Source organism: Branchiostoma floridae, chromosome 10 (assembly GCF_000003815.2).
Source record: "Branchiostoma floridae strain S238N-H82 chromosome 10, Bfl_VNyyK, whole genome shotgun sequence".
NCBI lineage: Eukaryota > Metazoa > Chordata > Leptocardii > Amphioxiformes > Branchiostomatidae > Branchiostoma > Branchiostoma floridae.
The window spans coordinates 3,479,599-3,500,008 of record NC_049988.1 but is presented as its reverse complement, the minus strand read 5'-3'; the positions used below and the strand labels follow the sequence as shown (position 1 = coordinate 3,500,008).

General features: G+C 43.9%; 1 protein-coding gene across 1 annotated transcript in view; it reads left to right on the top strand.

Moving 5' to 3' along the window:
• Positions 1-104: 104 nt before the first annotated feature.
• Positions 105-20,410, top strand: part of LOC118424255 (polycystic kidney disease protein 1-like 2) — a 44,769-nt gene continuing 24,463 nt past the window's right edge. The window contains exons 1-13 of the mRNA XM_035832798.1: positions 105-144; positions 792-1,142; positions 8,599-8,730; positions 9,011-9,355; positions 10,312-10,440; positions 11,185-11,529; positions 12,232-12,354; positions 12,870-13,214; positions 15,295-15,639; positions 17,214-17,756; positions 18,368-18,554; positions 19,241-19,454; positions 20,195-20,357. Of these exons, the coding sequence (XP_035688691.1) occupies positions 105-144; positions 792-1,142; positions 8,599-8,730; positions 9,011-9,355; positions 10,312-10,440; positions 11,185-11,529; positions 12,232-12,354; positions 12,870-13,214; positions 15,295-15,639; positions 17,214-17,756; positions 18,368-18,554; positions 19,241-19,454; positions 20,195-20,357 (3,262 nt within the window). The remainder of the gene's footprint in view (positions 145-791; positions 1,143-8,598; positions 8,731-9,010; positions 9,356-10,311; positions 10,441-11,184; positions 11,530-12,231; positions 12,355-12,869; positions 13,215-15,294; positions 15,640-17,213; positions 17,757-18,367; positions 18,555-19,240; positions 19,455-20,194; positions 20,358-20,410) is intronic.

Below are 20,410 nucleotides of genomic sequence, written 5' to 3'. Positions count from 1 at the left end.
ACGTATGGACAGTTCAGTTGGTCAGGAAGCTATTTTAGTAGCTTAAAAGTCTTCTTCAATGTTGTACGTTTTGTTCCAGGCGTGGAAACTTCAGACTGTACTCTATGGGAGTGTCCCAGTGGACAGTGTCTGCCATTCCTACAGGTCTGTGATGGTGTAGATACCTGTGTAGGGGGTGAAGATGAGGGCACCTGTGGTGAGTATATAGCAAGTTGTATTACCATAACAGTCATTTTCTCTCGTTGAATTGTCTGACTAGGCTCTCTTTACAACCAGGTGCATAATTGTGAGGATCTTATGATATACAAAAGGATCTGTAATGGTAGCCTGTGTACAGCACATAGTGACCTTGTACGACAGTAATTGCCCCAGTTGTGGCTATTATATTGGACTGTATGCCTTAGGATATGAAACCAAAAATAACCCCTAGTTTATTTGAGTCCCACAGATTTGTCTGTGACTTTCCTTCAATCGAGGGTGCATACTGTAATTTCGATGCATGCTTATAGTTCATCTAGGGTTCATGACACGCCCCAAGGTTTACACCGAAGGAAAGCGGGTCATTAACGTTATTATCATATAGACATTGTCCGATACCTAGCCGTGACGACTCCAGAGGACGCATTCGCTTGTTACATAATATAGTAGCCCATAGACAAGAGCCAGGTTTTGTTCGTCCGGCCGCTATTTATCTTGCTGGTTGGGTCGGATTGCTAAGTACTCTCCCTGCTTTCTAAACCTCCTTACCAGTCTGGATATATGATAATGTGTGTCAATGTGTGTTGTTTCAGCTGAATGTGAGGACATCCAGGCAGACGTGTGCCTCGACATCCTACCTTACACTCGGACGTCCTCACCGAACGTGTTTGGACCGTTTGTACAAGAAGACCTAACACCTTACATCAATGCTCAGCCGGACATCTTCAGTCTCTCCTGCCATCCGCAGTGGGGAACCTTCTTGTGCTCTGTGTACTTCCCTGAGTGCAGCGCTAGAAATCGGATTCCGCTGTGTCGGGAGTTTTGCGAGGAGGTGAAGTCTGCTTGTGAGGCCACGTTGGTGGAACTGGGTTACGGACAGTGGCCTGAACCGTTGCTGTGTCGACTTTATCCACCTGAGTCTGACAACATTACATGCTTCCAAGGTGAGATGCTATTTTTCATGCTGGTAATTCAATCTATTCTATCATCTGCTGCTGCAGTAAATTGATTCATTTAACCCCGGACTCAAAATCAGCCAGAGGCTTAATTTTTTTGCAAAGAGCTTGCAATAGACAGGGCTAAATCACAAGTGTTTGGTGTAGCTGCCATTTGGCACTAACTCCGGTGACCGTGGTAGTACTCGTGGTGGCAATAATTGCACCAGGTATGGCCATTGGACAGTAGGTTTTGAATAACGTAAGCCGAGGGTGGGGTGATTCTCTAATAACGAGATTCCAGGCCAGGGTTCAAGTTGCGGCCGGGCAGACTTTATATCATTTGAAAGTTCACATTGTGCCCTATTGAAATATGAAAACCGGAGTCCAACCGTATGCATCCTTGTCGAGATATTCTTGATCGTGTGTACTCAAGTCGTGGTCTAGCAACTATCCGTAGCCGTAGGTCGGGGGTGGGGTGATACCTTAATAGCACGATTCCAGGCCAGGGTTCAAGTTGCGGCCGGGAAACTTTATGAAACTTTATCATTTGAAAGGTCTTATTGTGCCCTATTGACAGGTGAAAACCGCAGTCCAATCGGATGCATCCTTGTCGAGATATTCTTGATCGTGTGTACTCAAGTCGTGTCCTAACCGCTAGACTTAGAGGTAATAGCAGTAAGCCCGGGGTGGGGTGATATCTTAATAACGCGATTCCAGGCCCAGGGTTCAAGTTGCGGGCGGGCAAACTTTTTATCATTAAAAAGGTCTCATTGTGCCCTATAGAAAGGTGACAACCGCAGTCCAATCGGATGCATCCTTGTCAAGATATTCTTGAACGTGTGTACTCAAGTCGTAGTCTAGCAGCTAGCCGTAGCCGTAAGTCGGGGGTGGGGTGATACCTTAATAACGCCATTCCAGGCCAGGGTTCAAGATGCGGCCGGGCGAACTTTATATCATTAGAAAGGTTCCATTGTGCCCTATTGAAAGGTGAAAACCGCAGTCCAATCGGATGCATCCTTGTCAAGATATTCTTGAACGTGTGTACTCAAGTCGTAGTCTAGCAGCTAGCCGTAGCCGTAAGTCGGGGGTGGGGTGATACCTTAATAACGCCATTCCAGGCCAGGGTTCAAGATGCGGCCGGGCGAACTTTATATCATTAGAAAGGTTCCATTGTGCCCTATTGAAAGGTGAAAACCGCAGTCCAATCGGATGCATCCTTGTCAAGATATTCTTGATCGTGGAGACTCAAGTCGTAGTCTAGCCGCTAGCCGTAGCCGTAAATTCGGTGGTGGTATGATACCTCAATAACGCGATTCCAGGCCAGGGTTCAAGTTTCAGCCGGGCAAATTTTATAGCAATAGAAAGAGCTCATTGTACCATATTAAATGGTGAAAACCGCAGTCCAAACTGATGCATCCTTGTCGAGTTATTCTTGATCGTGTAGACTCAAGTCGTGGCCTAACCGCTAGACTTAGACGTAACAGCCGTAAGCCCGGGGTTGGGGTGATACCTTAATAACGCGATTCCTGGCCAGTGTTCAAGTTGCGGTCGGACAAACTTCATATCAGTAAAAAGGTCTCATTGTGCCCTATTGAAAGGTGAAAACCGCAGTCCAATCGGATGCATCCTTGTCAAGATATTTTTGGTTGTGTGTACTCTTGTCGTGGTCTAGCCGCTAGACTTAGACGTAATAGCCGTAAGCCCGGGATGGGGTGATACCTTAATAACGCAATTCCAGGCAGGGTTCAAGTTGCGGCTGGGCAAATCTAATATCATTAGAAATGTCTTTTTGTTTTCTATTGAAAAGTGAAAACCGCAGTGCAATAGGATGCATCCTTGTCGAGATATTTTTGATTGTGTGTACTCTAGTCGTGTCCTAACCGCTAGACTTAGACGTAATAGCAGTAAGCCAGGGGTGGGGTGATGCCTTAATGACGCAATTACAGGCCAGGTTTCAAGTTGCGGCCGGGCAAATTTAATATCATTAGAAAGGTCTTTTTGTTCCTATCGACAGGTGAAAACCTCAGTCCAATCGGATGCATCCTTGTCGAGATATACTCGATCGTGTGTACTCAAGTCGTGTCCGAACCGCTAGACTTAGACGTAATAGCCGGAAGCCCGGGCTGGGGTGATACCTTAATAACGCAATTCCTGGCCCAGGGTTCAAGTTGCGGGCAGGTAAACTTTATAGCATTAGAAAGGTCTCATTGTGCCCTTTTGAAAGGTGACAACCGCAGTCCATGCCAATCTGATGCATCCTTGTCGAGATATTCTTGATCGTGGAGACTCAAGTTGTAGTCTAGCCGCTAGCCGTAGCCGTTAGTCGGGCGTGGGGTGATACCTTAATAACGCGATTCCAGGCCAGGGTTCGAGATGCGGTCGGGTGAACTTTATATCAGTAGAAAGGTCTCATTGTGCCCTAATGAAAGGTGAAAACCGCAGTTCAATCGGATGTATCCTTGTCGATATATTCTTGAACGTGTGTACCCTAGTCGTGGTCTAGCAGCTAGCCGTAGCCGTAAGTCGGGGGTGGGGTGATACCAAAATAACGCCATTCCAGGCTAGAGTTCAAGATGCGGCCGGGCGAACTTTATATCATTAGAAAGGTCTCATTGTGCCCTATTGAAAGGTGACAACCGCAGTCCAATCGGATGCATCCTTGTCAAGATATTCTTGAACGTTTGTACTCTAGTCGTGGTCTAGCAGCTAGCCGTAGCCGTAAGTCGGGGGTGGGGTGATACCTTAATAACGCCATTCCAGGCTAGGGTTCAAGTTGTGGCCGGGCGAACTTTATATCATTAGAAAGGTCTCATTGTGCCCTATTGAAAGGTGAAGTCCGCAGTCCAATCGGATGCATTCTTGTCGATATATTCTTGATCGTGTGTACTCTTGTCGTAGTCTACCCGCTTGCCGCAAGCGTAAGTCGAGGGTGGGATGATACCTTGATAACGCGATTCCAGGCTAAGCTTCACATTGCGGCCGGGCAGATTTAATATCATTAGAAAGGTCTTTTTGTTCCCTATTGACATGTGAAGACCGCAGTCCAATCGGATGCATCCTTGTCGAGATATACTTGATCGTGTGTACTCAAGTCGTGTCCTAACCGCTAGACTTAGACGTAATAGCCGGAAGCCCGGGGTGGGGTGATACCTTAATAACGCGATTCCAGGCAGGGTTCAAGTTGCGGCTGGGCAAACTTTATATCATCAAAAAGGTCTTATTGTGCCCTATTGACAGGTGAAAACCGCAGTCCAATCGGATGCATCCTTGTCGAGATATTCTTGATCGTGTGTACTCAAGTGGTGTCCTAACCGCTAGACGTAGACGTAATAGCCATAAGCCCGGGGTGAGGTGATGCCTTAATAACGCGATTCCAGGCTAAGCTTCAAGTTGAGGCCGGGCAAATTTAATATCATTAGAAAGGTATTTTTGTTGCCTATTGCAAAGTCAAAACCGCAGTGCAATCGGATGCATCCTTGTCGAGATATTTTTGATTGTGTGTACTCTAGTCGTGGTCTAGCCGCTAGACTTAGACGTAATAGCAGTAAGCCAGGGGTGGGGTGATACCTTAATGACGCAATTACAGGCCAGGTTTCAAGTTGCGGCCGGGCAAATTTAATATCATTACAAAGGTCTTATTGCACCCTATTGACAGTTGGCAACCGCAGTCCAATCGGATGCATCCTTGTCGAGATATTCTTGATGATCGTGTGTACTCAAGTCGTGTCCTAACCGCTAGACTTAGACGTAATAGCAGTAAGCCCGGGGTGGGGTGATATCGTAATAACGCGATTCCAGGCCCAGGGTTCAAGTTGCGGGCGGGCAAACTTTTTATCATTAAAAAGGTCTTATTGTGCCCTATTGACAGGTGGCAACCGCAGTCCAATCGGATGCATCCTTGTCGAGATATACTTGGTCGTGTGTACTCAAGTCGTGTCCTAACCGCTAGACTTAGAGGTAATAGCAGTAAGCCCGGGGTGGGGTGATACCTTAGTAACGCGATTACAGGCCAGAGTTCATGTTGCGAGCGGGCAAACTTTTTATCATTAGAATGGTCTCATTGTGCCCTATAGAAAGATGACAACCGCAGTCCAATCGGATGAATCCTTGTTAAGATATTCTTGAACGTGTGTACCCTAGTCGTGGTCTAGCAGCTAGCCGTAGCCGTAAGTCGGGGGTGGGGTGATACCTTAATAACGCCATTCCAGGCTAGGGTTCAAGATGCGGCCGGGCGAACTTTATATCATTAGAAAGGTCTCATTGTGCCCTATTGAAAGGTGACAACCGCAGTCCAATCGGATGCATCCTTGTCAAGATATTCTTGAACGTTTGTACTCTAGTCGTGGTCTAGCAGCTAGCCGTAGCCGTAAGTCGGGGGTGGGGTGATACCATAATAACGCTATTCCAGGCCAGGGTTGAAGTTGCGGCTGGGCAAACTTTATATCATTAGAAAGGTCTCATTGTGCCCTATTGAAAGGTGAAATCCGCAGTCCAATCGGATGCATCCTTGTCGAGTTATTCTTGATCGTGTGTACTCTTGTCGTAGTCTAGCCGCTTGCCGCAAGCGTAAGTCGAGGGTGGGATGATACCTTGATAACGCGATTCCAGGCTAAGCTCCACATTGCGGCCGGGCAGATTTAATATCATTAGAAAGGTCTTTTTGTTCCCTATTGACATGTGAAGACCGCAGTCCAATCGGATGCATCCTTGTCGAGATATACTTGATCGTGTGTACTCAAGTCGTGTCCTAACCGCTAGATTTAGACGTAATAGCCGGAAGCCCGGGGTGGGGTGATACCTTAATAACGCGATTCCAGGCAGGGTTCAAGTTGCGGCTGGGCAAACTTTATATCATCAAAAAGGTCTCATTGTGCCCTATTGACAGGTGAAAACCGCAGTCCAATCGGATGCATCCTTGTTGAGATATACTTGATCGTGTGTACTCAAGTCGTGTCCTAACCGCTAGACTTAGACGTAATAGCCATAAGCCCGGGATGAGGTGATGCCTTAATAACGCGATTCCAGGCTAAGCTTCAAGTTGAGGCCGGGCAAATTTAATATCATTAGAAAGGTATTTTTGTTGCCTATTGCAAAGTCAAAACCGCAGTGCAATCGGATGCATCCTTGTCGAGATATTTTTGACTGTGTGTACTCTAGTCATGGTCTAGCCACTAGACTTACACGAAATAGCAGTAAGCCCGGGGTGGGGTGATAGCTTAATAACGCAATTACAGGCCAGGTTTCAAATTGTGGGCGTGCAAACTTTGTATCATTAGAAAGGTCTCGTTGTGCCCTATTGAAAGGTGAAAACCGCAGTCCAATCGGATGCATCCTTGTGGAGATATTGTTGATCGTGTGTACTCTAGTCGTGGTTGAGCCGCTACCTGAAGTCGTAAGTCGGTGGTGGTATGATACCTCAATAACGCGATTCCAGGCCAGGGTTCAAGTTTCAGCCGGGCAAATTTTATAGCAATAGAAAGAGCTCATTGTACCATATTAAATGGTGAAAACCGCAGTCCAAACTGATGCATCCTTGTCGAGTTATTCTTGATCGTGTAGACTCAAGTCGTGGCCTAACCGCTAGACTTAGACGTAACAGCCGTAAGCCCGGGGTTGGGGTGATACCTTAATAACGCGATTCCTGGCCAGTGTTCAAGTTGCGGTCGGACAAACTTCATATCAGTAAAAAGGTCTCATTGTGCCCTATTGAAAGGTGAAAACCGCAGTCCAATCGGATGCATCCTTGTCAAGATATTTTTGGTTGTGTGTACTCTTGTCGTGGTCTAGCCGCTAGACTTAGACGTAATAGCCGTAAGCCCGGGATGGGGTGATACCTTAATAACGCAATTCCAGGCAGGGTTCAAGTTGCGGCTGGGCAAATCTAATATCATTAGAAATGTCTTTTTGTTTTCTATTGAAAAGTGAAAACCGCAGTGCAATAGGATGCATCCTTGTCGAGATATTTTTGATTGTGTGTACTCTAGTCGTGTCCTAACCGCTAGACTTAGACGTAATAGCAGTAAGCCAGGGGTGGGGTGATGCCTTAATGACGCAATTACAGGCCAGGTTTCAAGTTGCGGCCGGGCAAATTTAATATCATTAGAAAGGTCTTTTTGTTCCTATCGACAGGTGAAAACCTCAGTCCAATCGGATGCATCCTTGTCGAGATATTCTTGATGATCGTGTGTACTCAAGTCGTGTCCTAACCGCTAGACTTAGAGGTAATAGCAGTAAGCCCGGGGTGGGGTGATATCGTAATAACGCGATTCCAGGCCCAGGGTTCAAGTTGCGGGCGGGCAAACTTTTTATCATTAAAAAGGTCTCATTGTGCCCTATTGACAGGTGGCAACCGCAGTCCGATCGGATGCATCCTTGTCGAGATATACTTGATCGTGTGTACTCAAGTCGTGTCCTAACCGCTAGACTTAGACGTAATAGCCGTAAGTCGGGTGTGGGGTGATACCTTAATAACGCGATTCCAGGCCATGGTTCGAGTTGCGGCAGGGCAAATTTTATATCATGAGAAAGGTCTCATTGTGCCATATTGAAAGGTGAAAACCGCAGTCCAATCGGATGCATCCTCCTGGAGATATTCTTGATCGTGTGTACTCTAGTCGTGGTCTAGCCGCTAGCCGTAGCCGTTAGTCGGGGGTGGGTTGATACCTCAATAACGCGATTCCAGGCCAGGGTTCAAGTTGCGGGCGGGCAAATTTTATAGCATTTGAAAGGTCTCATTGTGCCCTATTGAAAGATGAAAACCACAGCCCATCGGATGCTTCTTGTCGAGATATTCTTGATCGTGTAGACTAAAGTAGTGTCCTAACCGCTAGACTTAGTCGTAATAGCCTTAATCCCTGGTTTGGCTGATTCCCTAATAACGTGATTCCATGCCAGGGTACAAGTTCTGGCAGGGCGATCTTTGTACCATCAGAAAGGTCTCATTGTGCCCTATTGAAAGGTGAAAACCGCAGCCCATCGGATGCATCCTTGTCGAGATATTCTTGATCGTTTAGACTCAAGTCGTGTCCTAACCGCTAGACTTAGTCGAAATAGCCGTATCGAACCACTCACCCTGTTAAGGACTCCTACAGACTCTTTTCAATTTATAGAATTTGAACCCAGGACCTGTAACCACACATGCTGCAGTTATGCCACACTACCCCACTTGCTTGAGCTATGGTTCATTGGAAGTCAAATTAAAGACAACAATGTGGCAGTCAGCCCCTGTATGTTTCATTGAAGCAGAAATTGAGTAAGTAGACTAGAGTAGAGTTAATGGGAAATATTCTATGTTTGTTTGAATCTTTATTTATTCATGAAAGCTCAAATCGGCCTTTAGGCCGCTTTTCATCGAGGTCATGAGGGAAGAGGCAAGGGTCAGACTAAGTATATAACAGAGATACAGTTACATCGTTTAGAGTCCTTATAAGTCCTATTGACCAGACTGTCACTTCAAACGCAGGTGTGCTAGATGACAAGTCCAGTCATGACTGTGTGACGTACCAGTGCCCTAGTGGTGGACAGTGCCTGTCCTATCTACATGTCTGTGATGGGAACGGCAGCTGCAGTGCACGGGAGGATGAAGATGACTGTGGTAAACGTCATATACCTTTCTGCACATCCCATTACCTACTGGGAGACGCAAGGCATTATGTGTAAGGGACCTTCCTGGTGTGAGTGGATCAAATAGATCTGTCCGGATTATGCAGCTTGTATTGTTATGCACAAACCTGGTGTGTTACGCCTTAAGGCAGTTTACCAGGTATGCAAAACAAACAACAAAACTTGATTCAAAATGACTTCTACAAACGCAGATAAACTTTCGAGTTAATATATTATGATAATAGATATATGTTTTGTTCTTCTTGTGCCAGCCGCCTGTGAGGACATCACATCAGACCTGTGCCTCGACAGTCTACCTTACACACAGACCTCCTCACCAAATGTCTTCGGAGACTTTGTACAAGAGGACCTGGTTCACTACATTCAGACACAGTCAGAAATCTTTAGTCTGTCCTGCCACCCCCAGTGGAGCAAGTTCCTGTGTTCTGTGCTCCTCCCCCCGTGTGAGGAGGGCCGACGGTCAGTGCTGTGTGAGGAGTTTTGTGAGGAAGTGCGAGAAGCTTGTGAGGAGGAACTCGTCAGTCTGGGAGGGTGGCCACCCCAGCTGAGGTGTAGCCTGTACCCAAACTCAACACAGAATCCACAATGTTTTGCAGGTATGATCCTGACCTGAATCATTTTTAAACTGATATCTTTCCAAAGAAAACACTTAATAGCAAGAATAATGATTCTGAGCCAACTTGAATAATTACTCAGTCTGCAATTGTTATTTAAGATGTAGTATGTCGTAATATTTTTCACCAAATACTTTCTGATAAAAATGGGCTCCACCCTTGTGGTGTCACCAAAAATAGGCATAATCTGTTCAGCTTGAAGGTACAAAGTTTTCACCAAAAAATAAAAGTATTCAGAACTGTTCAGTTGTTTCTGTGACTAACGAATACTGTATGTCTTAAAATGAGTCTAGTGGTTTTATTTTTTTCTTTTCATGGTCAAATCCCTGAAGCACTGCAATTTCATGACGCTGGAACCACGAGTTTCTAGTGTATAATTACACTGCCGCAAAAAAACTTCCTTTTCTCGCCAAAAATATTTTCATCAGGTTGGTAAGTCTTAGGATAGTATTAGGGTTTTCTTTTACACAACAGTTAATATTACCTGCTGACATTTTGATTCCTAGTGAGTATCAGAGATCTTCCTCAGAACTTTCAACTGGAGTTCTGCTTCTCATCGTTATATAAAGCTGATTGAGATGGTGCTTTTGTGGCAAGAACAAAATTCCAAACGTTTGTACACTCTGCTGAATAAGGAAGTCAACTGCAGTTATAAACCTTGACGAGGGGGGGGGGGGGTCAAACGTAGCCATGTTTAAGATTGTGCTCTTGTCGCAAAAGCGCCACCTACATCGGCTACATATAGCGGCGAGACGCAGAAATCCGGTTAGAAGCTCTGAGGAAGATATCTCATAGGCATCAAAATGTCAGCAGGTAATATCAACTGGTTGAATGTGTAAAAGAAAACTCTACTATCCTTCCTTTTCTCATCTCTAGTTGAGTCCCTACAAAAGTAAGTACTAGACAGGTACATCTGTAGTAACTTGTATTATGTTCAGGACCAGAGAGAGAAGAAGCCACCGACTGTCTTGCATACAAGTGCCCGTCTGGTCCAGAGTGCATTTCCTACCTCAGCATCTGCAATGGGACAGCTGACTGCTCAGGTGCTGAGGATGAGGCCAGCTGTGGTATGTGTAAATGGACATATGGATGTATTTGAGAATTCCCATTGGTTGGATGTGTGGTATGGTTACAATACGTCCCAATGTTCTGACACCCCTACAATCTTTTACTCCTGAATTAAAAAAAAATAAAACTTCTTTTTAGAATTTGTTTTTGTAATCTGTAACCCTAAAGTTGGGGTGTTGGAACCTAGGGGTGTCTGAACATGGGAGTGTCAGAACATTAGGTTTTGGTACATTGAGGTATGCACTTGAGCAAAGGTCATAATGTTATAACTAAGAACGAGTAAGCAGCATGCATTTACCTGATTACACAAATAACAAGCTAAACCTGGTCATCTATAACCTATAAATCTATGACATGACAACGGAAAGTCTCAGCTGACAAGCCTGCCACAGTTATTATAATACAAGATACGTGACTGTATGTCAGAGAGAGGGCTCTATACAATGTACCTCTATGCATGTTTAGTTACCGGGTACATCTGTCATCTGTACAATGATATGACATTGTCAATTAGTCCCAAAATGCATGTAACTTCAAGTCCAACAATTGGTGTATATGGTAAAACTAATGGCCCTTAAGAACCACTGGACCAGGTATTCTCATAAGTTATGTTACATGTAGCACAGGTATGTACATGTAATAAGAGTGAGATAACACGTATCTTAAAGAGACTAAGCTTAAATTTTCTTTTACAACAATTTTCTTTTAAGATTAAAGTCGCCATTATAATTTCATACTTTCAGATGCATGTAGTCCTATACAAGCAGATTTCTGCTTGGCCAATCTGCCGTATGTCCAGTCGTCATCTCCTAATGCGTTTGGCCCCTTCACACAAGACAAGTTGGCTGCTTACATCACCACACAGTCTGAAGTGTTCAGTCTGTCCTGCCACCCCCAGTGGAGCACGTTCCTGTGTTCTGTGTTCTACCCTGAGTGTGAGGAGGGTGTGAGGAGGGTGCTGTGTAGGGAGTTCTGTGAGGAGGTTCAGAATGCGTGTCAGGATGAGCTTGCCGAGCTTGGAGGATGGCCGCCTCACCTGTCGTGTAGTCTGTTCCCATACTCATCTCAAGAAGGCTCATGTTTTAACGGTGAGGAACAGCTGTGCTTTACAATATTGTATAACTTTTTCCAACACTCCTATGTTCCGGTGCCCCTATGTTCGGTTGTCCCTACGTTCCAAAATCCTTTTGTTCTAATGTCCCTATCTGTATCCCCCCCCTTGAAGTTCCGACACTTCTATGTTCTTTAAATCCCTTTGGTTTGACACGACTATGTTCAGACACCTGTTTGCACACACCTATTTGTTCTGATGCCCCTCCCTATGTTCCAACATCCCTATGTTACCCCTATGTTCTGATGATGCCCCTATATTCTGCCACTCCTATGTTCCAAAAGCCCTGTTCCAACAACCCTATATTTGGATGCCCCTATTTTTTAAAATGTGACCACTATAGACAGGTGGCCACTATAGAGAAAATTCTGATCACTTGACCTTGAGCAATAAGTTACATATTCTCACCAAGGAAGATGGCAGTGTTTCTGTATCTACAGGAGCGGAAATTGTGTGGATGTGGCCGCGTTGGACAGGTGGCCGCTATAGACTATTTCTTAATGCTTAGGTCAAGGTGAAAAATCTAAGGGACCGACAAAAAGTGGCCGCAATGGCCAAGTGGTTGCTATGCAAAAGGTGGCCCCTAATACAGTATATGTCCCCATATTGTAGATCTGGCCATAGTCACTGTGTGTCAAAGATGATTTGTCCTAAAAATGATCTTGTCTATTTGTTACAGGGATGACAGAAGAGGAAAGCTGTCCAGGCTACTGGTGTACAACTACAGGACAGTGTGTGTCCTACCTCCATCTCTGTGATGGGAGGGAGGATTGTACAGAACAGGAGGATGAGACCAGTTGTGGTAAGTTATATATGTATCATAATGCCAGTGCTGTGTTGCACTGCCAGAAATATTTTCCTGCCAGTGTTTCCTCAGAGCAGTAATGGCTGGTTCTCCTTTCCACTGCTAGGTGGCGCTGCAGTGAGAGGAAAGCAGTATCAAACATATGACTAAGCTTGTATCCCCCCTCAATCAAATTTGGGACCACATTTTCCTCACAGTGTTATTTGCAGGCATGTCCCATCCTGATGGAATTATTCAAATTTACAGATATATATATCATAATGATTCACGGCTGTACCGATGTGGCTATCAGATCATATGCATGTACACCATAAGAATCTCAAATAGTCCACAGTTGTTTTTATATATACCATGTTGCTATGTTAAATGTGAACATCTGTTCACCAGGTTGTTGTTGGTTTCTGACAGTGGTCCTAGCAGTGGGGTTGTGTTATTGCTTGCATCACGGACACATGTGCTAAAATGCTGCATGAACAGAAATTCTAAACTGACGTCAGTGTGTGTTTTTCTAGCTGAATGTGAAGACATCCAAGCAGACGTGTGCCTCAACATCCTACCTTACACTCGAACATCCTCACCGAATGTGTTTGGTCCGTTTGTACAAGAACACCTAACACCCTACATCAACTCACAGCCGGATATCTTCAGCCTGTCCTGCCATCCACAGTGGGGAACGTTCCTGTGCTTTGTGTTCTTCCCTGAGTGTGAGAACTCCAGGAGGACTGGGCTGTGCCGGGAGTTTTGCGAGGACGTTCAGAGGTCCTGTCAGTTGGACCTGACTGATTGGGGTGGATGGCCACCACAACTCAACTGTAGTCTGTTTCAGCACCAGTATGAGGATCCGGCATGCTTCAGTGGTGATTGTATTATGTTTTATTGGTCACAGTTCTTGTCCAAAGAAGGAATTTGTTTCAGTTTTAGTTTCCTACTAAAGAAATTCACGGTCTGAATTGATCACTTGATGATCATGTACCTGTCTTTCTAAATACAATTAACATTAAAGAGGAATAACTTATATCCCCTGTATCAAACACTGTCCCTGCACAGACACCTATACCAGACTTTGAACACCAGCCACACACAGGTTAAGATGCCTGTCCCAGGTGCTGAACGCTATCCACACACAGATGAACACACCTGTCCTTGGTGCTGAACACCATACACACCCAAGTAAATAACTCCTTCGCTGTAGCTAAACACCACACAAGTAAATAGCTTCTTCCTTGTTGTTGAAGACCATTCACAGACTGATGAACACTTGGGGTGGGTACTGGTACAGAACAGGCACAGGTATAGTCCAGGTCCATAGGATCTGATTTTATGTGAAAACCTGTGAACAATTAATACTCAAAACAATGGTCAGTTTAACTACAAAGGAATCTAATTGAGTATACAACTTCTACTGGCATTTTACAACCTGATCTTCATAATCACTGATTGGCTCTGTTAACCTTGTTTGACTGTAGAAACTTGGTGAAAATTACTATCAACTCCCCTCTACCTCAATCTTTTTTCTTGGACTGGTAAGCCCAGAAACACGTAAAACCCTGCAAGTATAATCTATTGATTTTCCAATGGTCCAAAATCTGGTGCCCTATTTTTTTTTCAGGTCACTGGTCCAACGACAAAAAAAAACAGTTTTGTACTAGCACACCGTACTGGTACCCAGCCCTTGTGAACACACCTGTTCCTGGTGCTGACACCAGGCAAGCAAACACACCTGTTCCTGAAAACTATCAGCACAAAGCAAACACGTCAGTCACTGGTACTGAACACCATCAGCATACAGGCAAACTTACCTGTCCTTGGTGCTGAACACCATCCAAATACAGGCAAACACACCTGTCCCTGGTGCTGAACTCCATCCACACACATGCAAGCATACCTGTCCCTGGTGCTGAACACCATCCACACACAGGTTAACACACCTGTCTCCAGTGCTGAACACTATCAGCACACAGTAATCACACCTGTCCCTGGTGCTGAACTCAATCCTTATACAGGCAAACACACCCATCCTTGGTGCGAAACACCATCCACACACAAGCAAACACACCTGTTCCTGGTGCTAAACACTATCAGCACACAGGTAAACACATCTGTCCCTGATGATGAACACCATCCATACACAGGTAGACCTGTCCTATTCTAATAGTGTAGAACACCATTCACACAGTGATGACACGTCTGTCCTTGGTGCTGAACAACAGTTGCATATAGCATGCTGGTCACCTTATGCATGCAATGGAAATCTTGTCCCCTTATAGAAAGGGTTCTCTTATGAAGAGTTGCTAATACATTACTCTGCAATGCTTATTTTCTGTCAATGATGTTTAGATCCTGAGAAAAGTTGTGAAACATACCAGTGTTCGACGGACCCCTCAAAATGCTTGTCCTTCCTGATGGTATGTGACAAGATCAGTGACTGTCCAGGAGATACTGATGAAGAGAATTGTGGTGTGTACATCTTACATTTAAAAGTACCGTAGATAACAGTTATTGCTTTCATAATAGTACACTCTCATAAGGTTTGTACAGTCTACATTTTGTACATGTTACACCTAACTGTAGTGTATATATGGTACTCATTCTCTACTGTTTTGGCCTCCATCATTTTAATAGTGAGTATTTACAATGCGTCTTTTCTGTTATGTATGTGTGTACAGTGAACTATACATTGAATTTTAAATTGTATTGTAAAGTCCACTATGTTTGTGATACTTAGATTTTTTGGTAAAGCAATAGTTCACTACATCTTTGAGTTTGCATTTGAAACATTAGTTGCAATGGAGTATGTGTTGAGAGGTTACCATGAAAACTGCAAGGCTAGCTAAAAGTGCCACAAAAATTCCCAAAGTAACAGTACAACTATCCTGTAAGAAATATCATTAAGACAATTTAGTCTTTGCTTCTAACTTTATTTTCAAAACTTACCAGCTGCCTGTGAGGACATCACATCAGACCTGTGCCTCAACAGTCTACCCTACACTCAGACCTCCTCACCAAATGTCTTTGGTGCCTTTGTACAAGCAGACCTGACTCACTACATCCAGACACAGGCAGGAATCTTCAGTCTGTCCTGCCACCCTGCCTGGAGCACCTTCCTGTGTTCTGTGCTCCTTCCCCCGTGTGAGGAGGGCAGACGGTGGGTGCTGTGTGAGGAGTTCTGTGAGGAGGTGCGAGGTGCTTGTGAGGACGAACTCCTCAGTCTGGGAGGGTGGCCTCCCCAGCTGAGGTGTAGCCTGTACCCTAACTCCACACAGAACCCACAATGTTTTGCAGGTATGATCCTTTTTCTCTTTCATGATTACCTCTAGGAAAGAGATTCACCTCACAAGGTTGTACGGTACTGTTTTTGGTTTTCTTTGTGTGTTCGCACTTATAAGTAAAGACCTTTTTGATGGATGTCAATGAATTAGTATATGTGAGTGCATTTTGCCCATCAATCTGATGAAGCTGTCTACAAACCATAAACAATTAAAACGTATCATATTATGTCTTCTACCAAGATTATCTAGCATGGAGCATTGATGACGGTCAGTATCTGCTACTTTAGATACTATGTTGTTGATGCTGACTTACAAACTTCTATAAATGCATTTAACTTTGCGGTGATTTACTTTCTTGGTAGCGAGAAAAAGGACTTTTAGCAGTTTGCGGTAGCACCATGCATTGTAGTGTCTTACTGCCATGGAAAAATGTTTGCGTTGGTTTTAAGTTTGCGGCGAAGTGGCCACAGCAAAAACTGCAAACATTAAACCACCGCGAAAGTTTCTTCATTTACTGTAACTTGTTCAACCAAGTATTTCTTTGTTTTTCAACACATGCAGGCAGTGCTCAGGCCACCACAGATGGCTTGAAAGTATCTACTTTTGTTGAAGAGGTTACTATGAGTTCTGCTGATGGAGGAGCTACAGTCATAATTGCTACTGAAACAATGACCGACATAGTTGAACAATCTACCATAATTGTCAATGCGGATACCACAGTTCCTTTGGATGAAGTGACAACGAATAAGGACACAGCAGCCAAAAGTTCAACTAGTAATTTGGGTACAACAAAAATGTCAACAAGCCATTTGGCTACAACAGAAAGCTCAACAAGATATTTGGGCACAACAGAAAGTTCAATGGACAGTACCATTGCAAGCACAGGGGACATTACCTTGCAAAGTACCGCCGGTCAAGACTTCTCTAGTGATAGTACTGAGAAGCAGGCAGGTCCGTTTTCTACTGTCAATGTTCACAGCACAACAGAGTTTTTGGATGTAACAACCAGTGTTGCAAGTTTGACAGCCTCAGACACAACTGTAACAACACCTGGTGAGTTATAAATATCTTATATGCCTTTTCTGTTCTCAAAGTATAGTGCTATAAACAATCTTTCGGCCAGTCCTTTGACCCTTTTCAAGTTTATTATTTTATCAAGTTGAAGCTCAACTTGAAAATACCCAAGCCTAAGTCACATTACTCAAATAGACGCGCATGCAAGGGGTCATAGGCGCCTGGGAGTTTAGTTTTTGATTTACTAGACAGATCTATGCATTAACGTCAACTCTATAATTTTTCAGTGTGCCCTAAGAGCTGCAATCTTAAAGATATCATGCTATGTCGAGATGTTATAAAAAATGTATTGAACACCTGAATATCTAAAGTGGGATTATTGATGCTGCAACTATTATTTTTAGTAGGTCTTTTTAAGTTAGTGACATCAAAATCACATAAGGTTACTGAAGTAAGCTGCAATTTGTGACAAGTTTGCAGTGTTCATTTTCCACATGCTTTGAGGTAACAATGTTTCCATAGATCTCAATGCAATATAATTCTTTTTCAATTTCTATTACATTACATTACCAGTTGTCAGGAGTCCAACTCCCCAACCACCAACACCTTCAGTTGGTCCATGGTGTCAGATTCAGGCCATACAGATCATTGGTGGCAGCAACAACCAGAACAGCCCCTTTGCAGTGTACAGGAGAGACACCCTTCTGTTTTCTACTAAACTGCAGTTCAGCTGCAGCACTTCAGCTTATGTGAACTATAACTGGACATTTTACCATTCTGTTGATTCTGACACATGGGAGGTCTTGGAGATGCTAAGCATTGACACTCTCCAATCAACTATCAACATTCCACGAAACTCACTGTCGTATGGAACCGTTGAGCTGCGTTTGCATGTTGACGTCCATACCAATCCTACTGTCAGGGCCGTTGATTCTGTGTCGTCCTGGCTAATTGTCGAAGCCTCAGATCTGGTGGCACAGATAGCTGGCGGTTCGTCCCGTTCTGTAGGAGCTGGAAAGATGGTGACCTTAGATGCCTCCTCTTCGTTTGATCCAGACGACATGATTGTCAACTCTACCTTGTTTGACTATCAATGGTCCTGCACTTACTCTAACGGTAGGCTTACCTTTTAATATAATAGGGCCAATATAGTGAATGTTGTAATGGCAGGCATCAAGTGATTATTAATCAGCATTCACTCAGGTAATATGTCAGTAATAGTTGTATGATGTGAATCAGTCTAGACATTAATCGATCCTGCATTTGAAAATGTGCATGTATCAGGGTGAGTCGAAAAGTAGTGCTTTAAGTAAAAGCCTAAAGAAGATACACAATTATGTGCCTTTACCATTCTGCAAAATTTCAACTTGTTCAATAAAGAAATGAGTGGCTGATATAGCAATCTCCCTTTCCTGGCAAACTCCCTCAACAGCAAACTACCTGTCCTGGTATTAGGAAAGCTTAGCCAATGTTGCAAAAATGAGCAAATCCCCCCCCCCCCCCCCCCCATGAAGTAAAAGCCAACCCCACTAGAATTCTGCAAAGGAAGTTGGCAATTTGGCAACATGCGGTTGCTTGGCTTAATAAAGACTGCATGAGATGAAATTAATCGAAGCTAGAATAAGATGGACATGGAACCTATACAATTTGAAGATCGGGGTACAATACTTTAAATTTGTTCTTCTTTGTGGTCTTAAACACAATCTTGAATCATTTTGTCCATGTAGGCTCCGCATGTAACCTTACAACAGAGCAGAAGGGCCCTGTTCTGCAAGTGCCTGGCATAGCCCTCCAGTCTGGAGGAGAGTACTTCTTTTCTGTGTCAGTGTCAGGAGGTGGTAGACAGAGTGGAGCACCAGCCTTCCAGTCAATCATCATATTATATGCTCCAAATGCACCAGAAGTACAAATCAGGTATTAATCATTATAATAATAAGTCAGTTGTATGATGATTGTACAGGTTGACTATTTGTGCTAGAGGGGAGTTACTCCTACTGTAAGTCCAGGGGCATTTGTGTTTACTATAATAGGTTTTCGTGGACTATTATTTAGAGTAAGTCCTTCACACCAATTAAAGGAGTAAGTCCATCTTCAGTCCTCCCTGAGTAAGTCCATTTGCACGCCATTGAACTTACTGTGGGTGAAAACAGGTCCATGTCATACATAACTCCCAGTTTCCAAGGGAGAATTTAAAAAAAGTATAGTGTTACGGTAGTGTTGTTATATTATTTTCAGTGATGAACGTTCTTTGAAAATTCAATATAGCATTTAATAGTAGAAGAACATAGCAGCACTGCCTCTGGACCAAGTAGCTGTGAGATTGAATTCCGGCTGTGTCACTCACCCAACATGTATACTACCGGAAAGGGTTACAGTCCTTAGGACGTAGAAAAAAGATGGGGGAATTTTCCCAATACCACAAACCTGTAAATACTATTGGATTGAGATCACTTTCACTCCATGAAATGATATTCAAAAGATTTTTACATATAACAATTTATTATGAAAAAGCCTGAATGCCTCTGCTACCGCAACATCAGTGCTTTAGAAAATAACAGAGTTCATGGAAAGTCAATTGTCGTAATGTCTTTTGACTCCAGCTGTCTTCAGAATTGTGACCTGAAAACCAACCCTTCGAACCGCCTGGCCCTCCAAGCCGAATGCACCAACTGTGCCCCGGGTGAAGCTGTATCCTACAGGTGGACATTGCAGCCGGCAAGTACTGATGAGAGTAAGCAGGACTTAGATTGGGACTTTGACACATCAACAGGCAGGACTTCTAAACACATCGGTATCAAGGCTGATGTGTTTCAGGTCAGTCTTATTGCCTTCCCCATGAATTCGATGTGATTGTGTGTCTGTGTGTGCACGTGTGTCTTTGAACTGCATAACTTGAAACCATGGATGGATCCTGATGATACTTGGCTACAAGGCGGGTAGAGGTCAGGAATTCAAAAACAAAGGTCAAGTTTGATGATGGCCTCCAGCTCCTAGCTGCTTTTTCAGGTACTGCAGAAGGTCTTGCAATTTTGATATCTTGTGCACTGGACAAACTGTGGACGGGATTTATGAGTCTGTGTTTTACATAGGAGCTGCTCTACTTTTTCAGTTAAGGCTTAGGTCACATTTCAAAACCGGGGCCCGGCCGGGCAGCTTTCAGGAGCAAAAAGAATGATACTAAAGGCATCAAAATACACAAAATGTCAAAATAAGATACATGGGCATGATATGTGTATATTTCTAGGTATACATTTTGGTTTTTCATTTCTTAATATTATTCAAAACATCCGGGCGGGTCCCGGTTTGGAAATGTGACCTAAGCCTAAGTTGGGCACCTTTTCTTTTATGAACAGTTTTGTCTGTATGGTGTAGTCAGATCTGAGCACTAATATTTGTGACTTGCCACATTCTGTTTAAATATTAATTCCGTGGAGCTTGCTGCCCAGCTTAGCACACAGGTCTGGATAAGACTTGAATTATGACGATGTTAACCTTTTTATTGTGGTACAAACTACTAGTCTATAACATTTACATTGATGAACGTATTGGTACAGGGTAGTGAGAGCTATACTTTGCGGGCAGACATCACCAAGAACAACACTGTGGGGTTTGCCAGTTACGCATTTGTTACAAACGACATCCCAACCCGAGGAAACTGCACTATTGTTCCTCCAGAAGGGCAGGAGCTGACTACAAAGTTTGACATTCGCTGCCAAGGTAAATGGGCTATGAAAATCTAATTTCATATCTTGTCCTTACAATAATTTGTA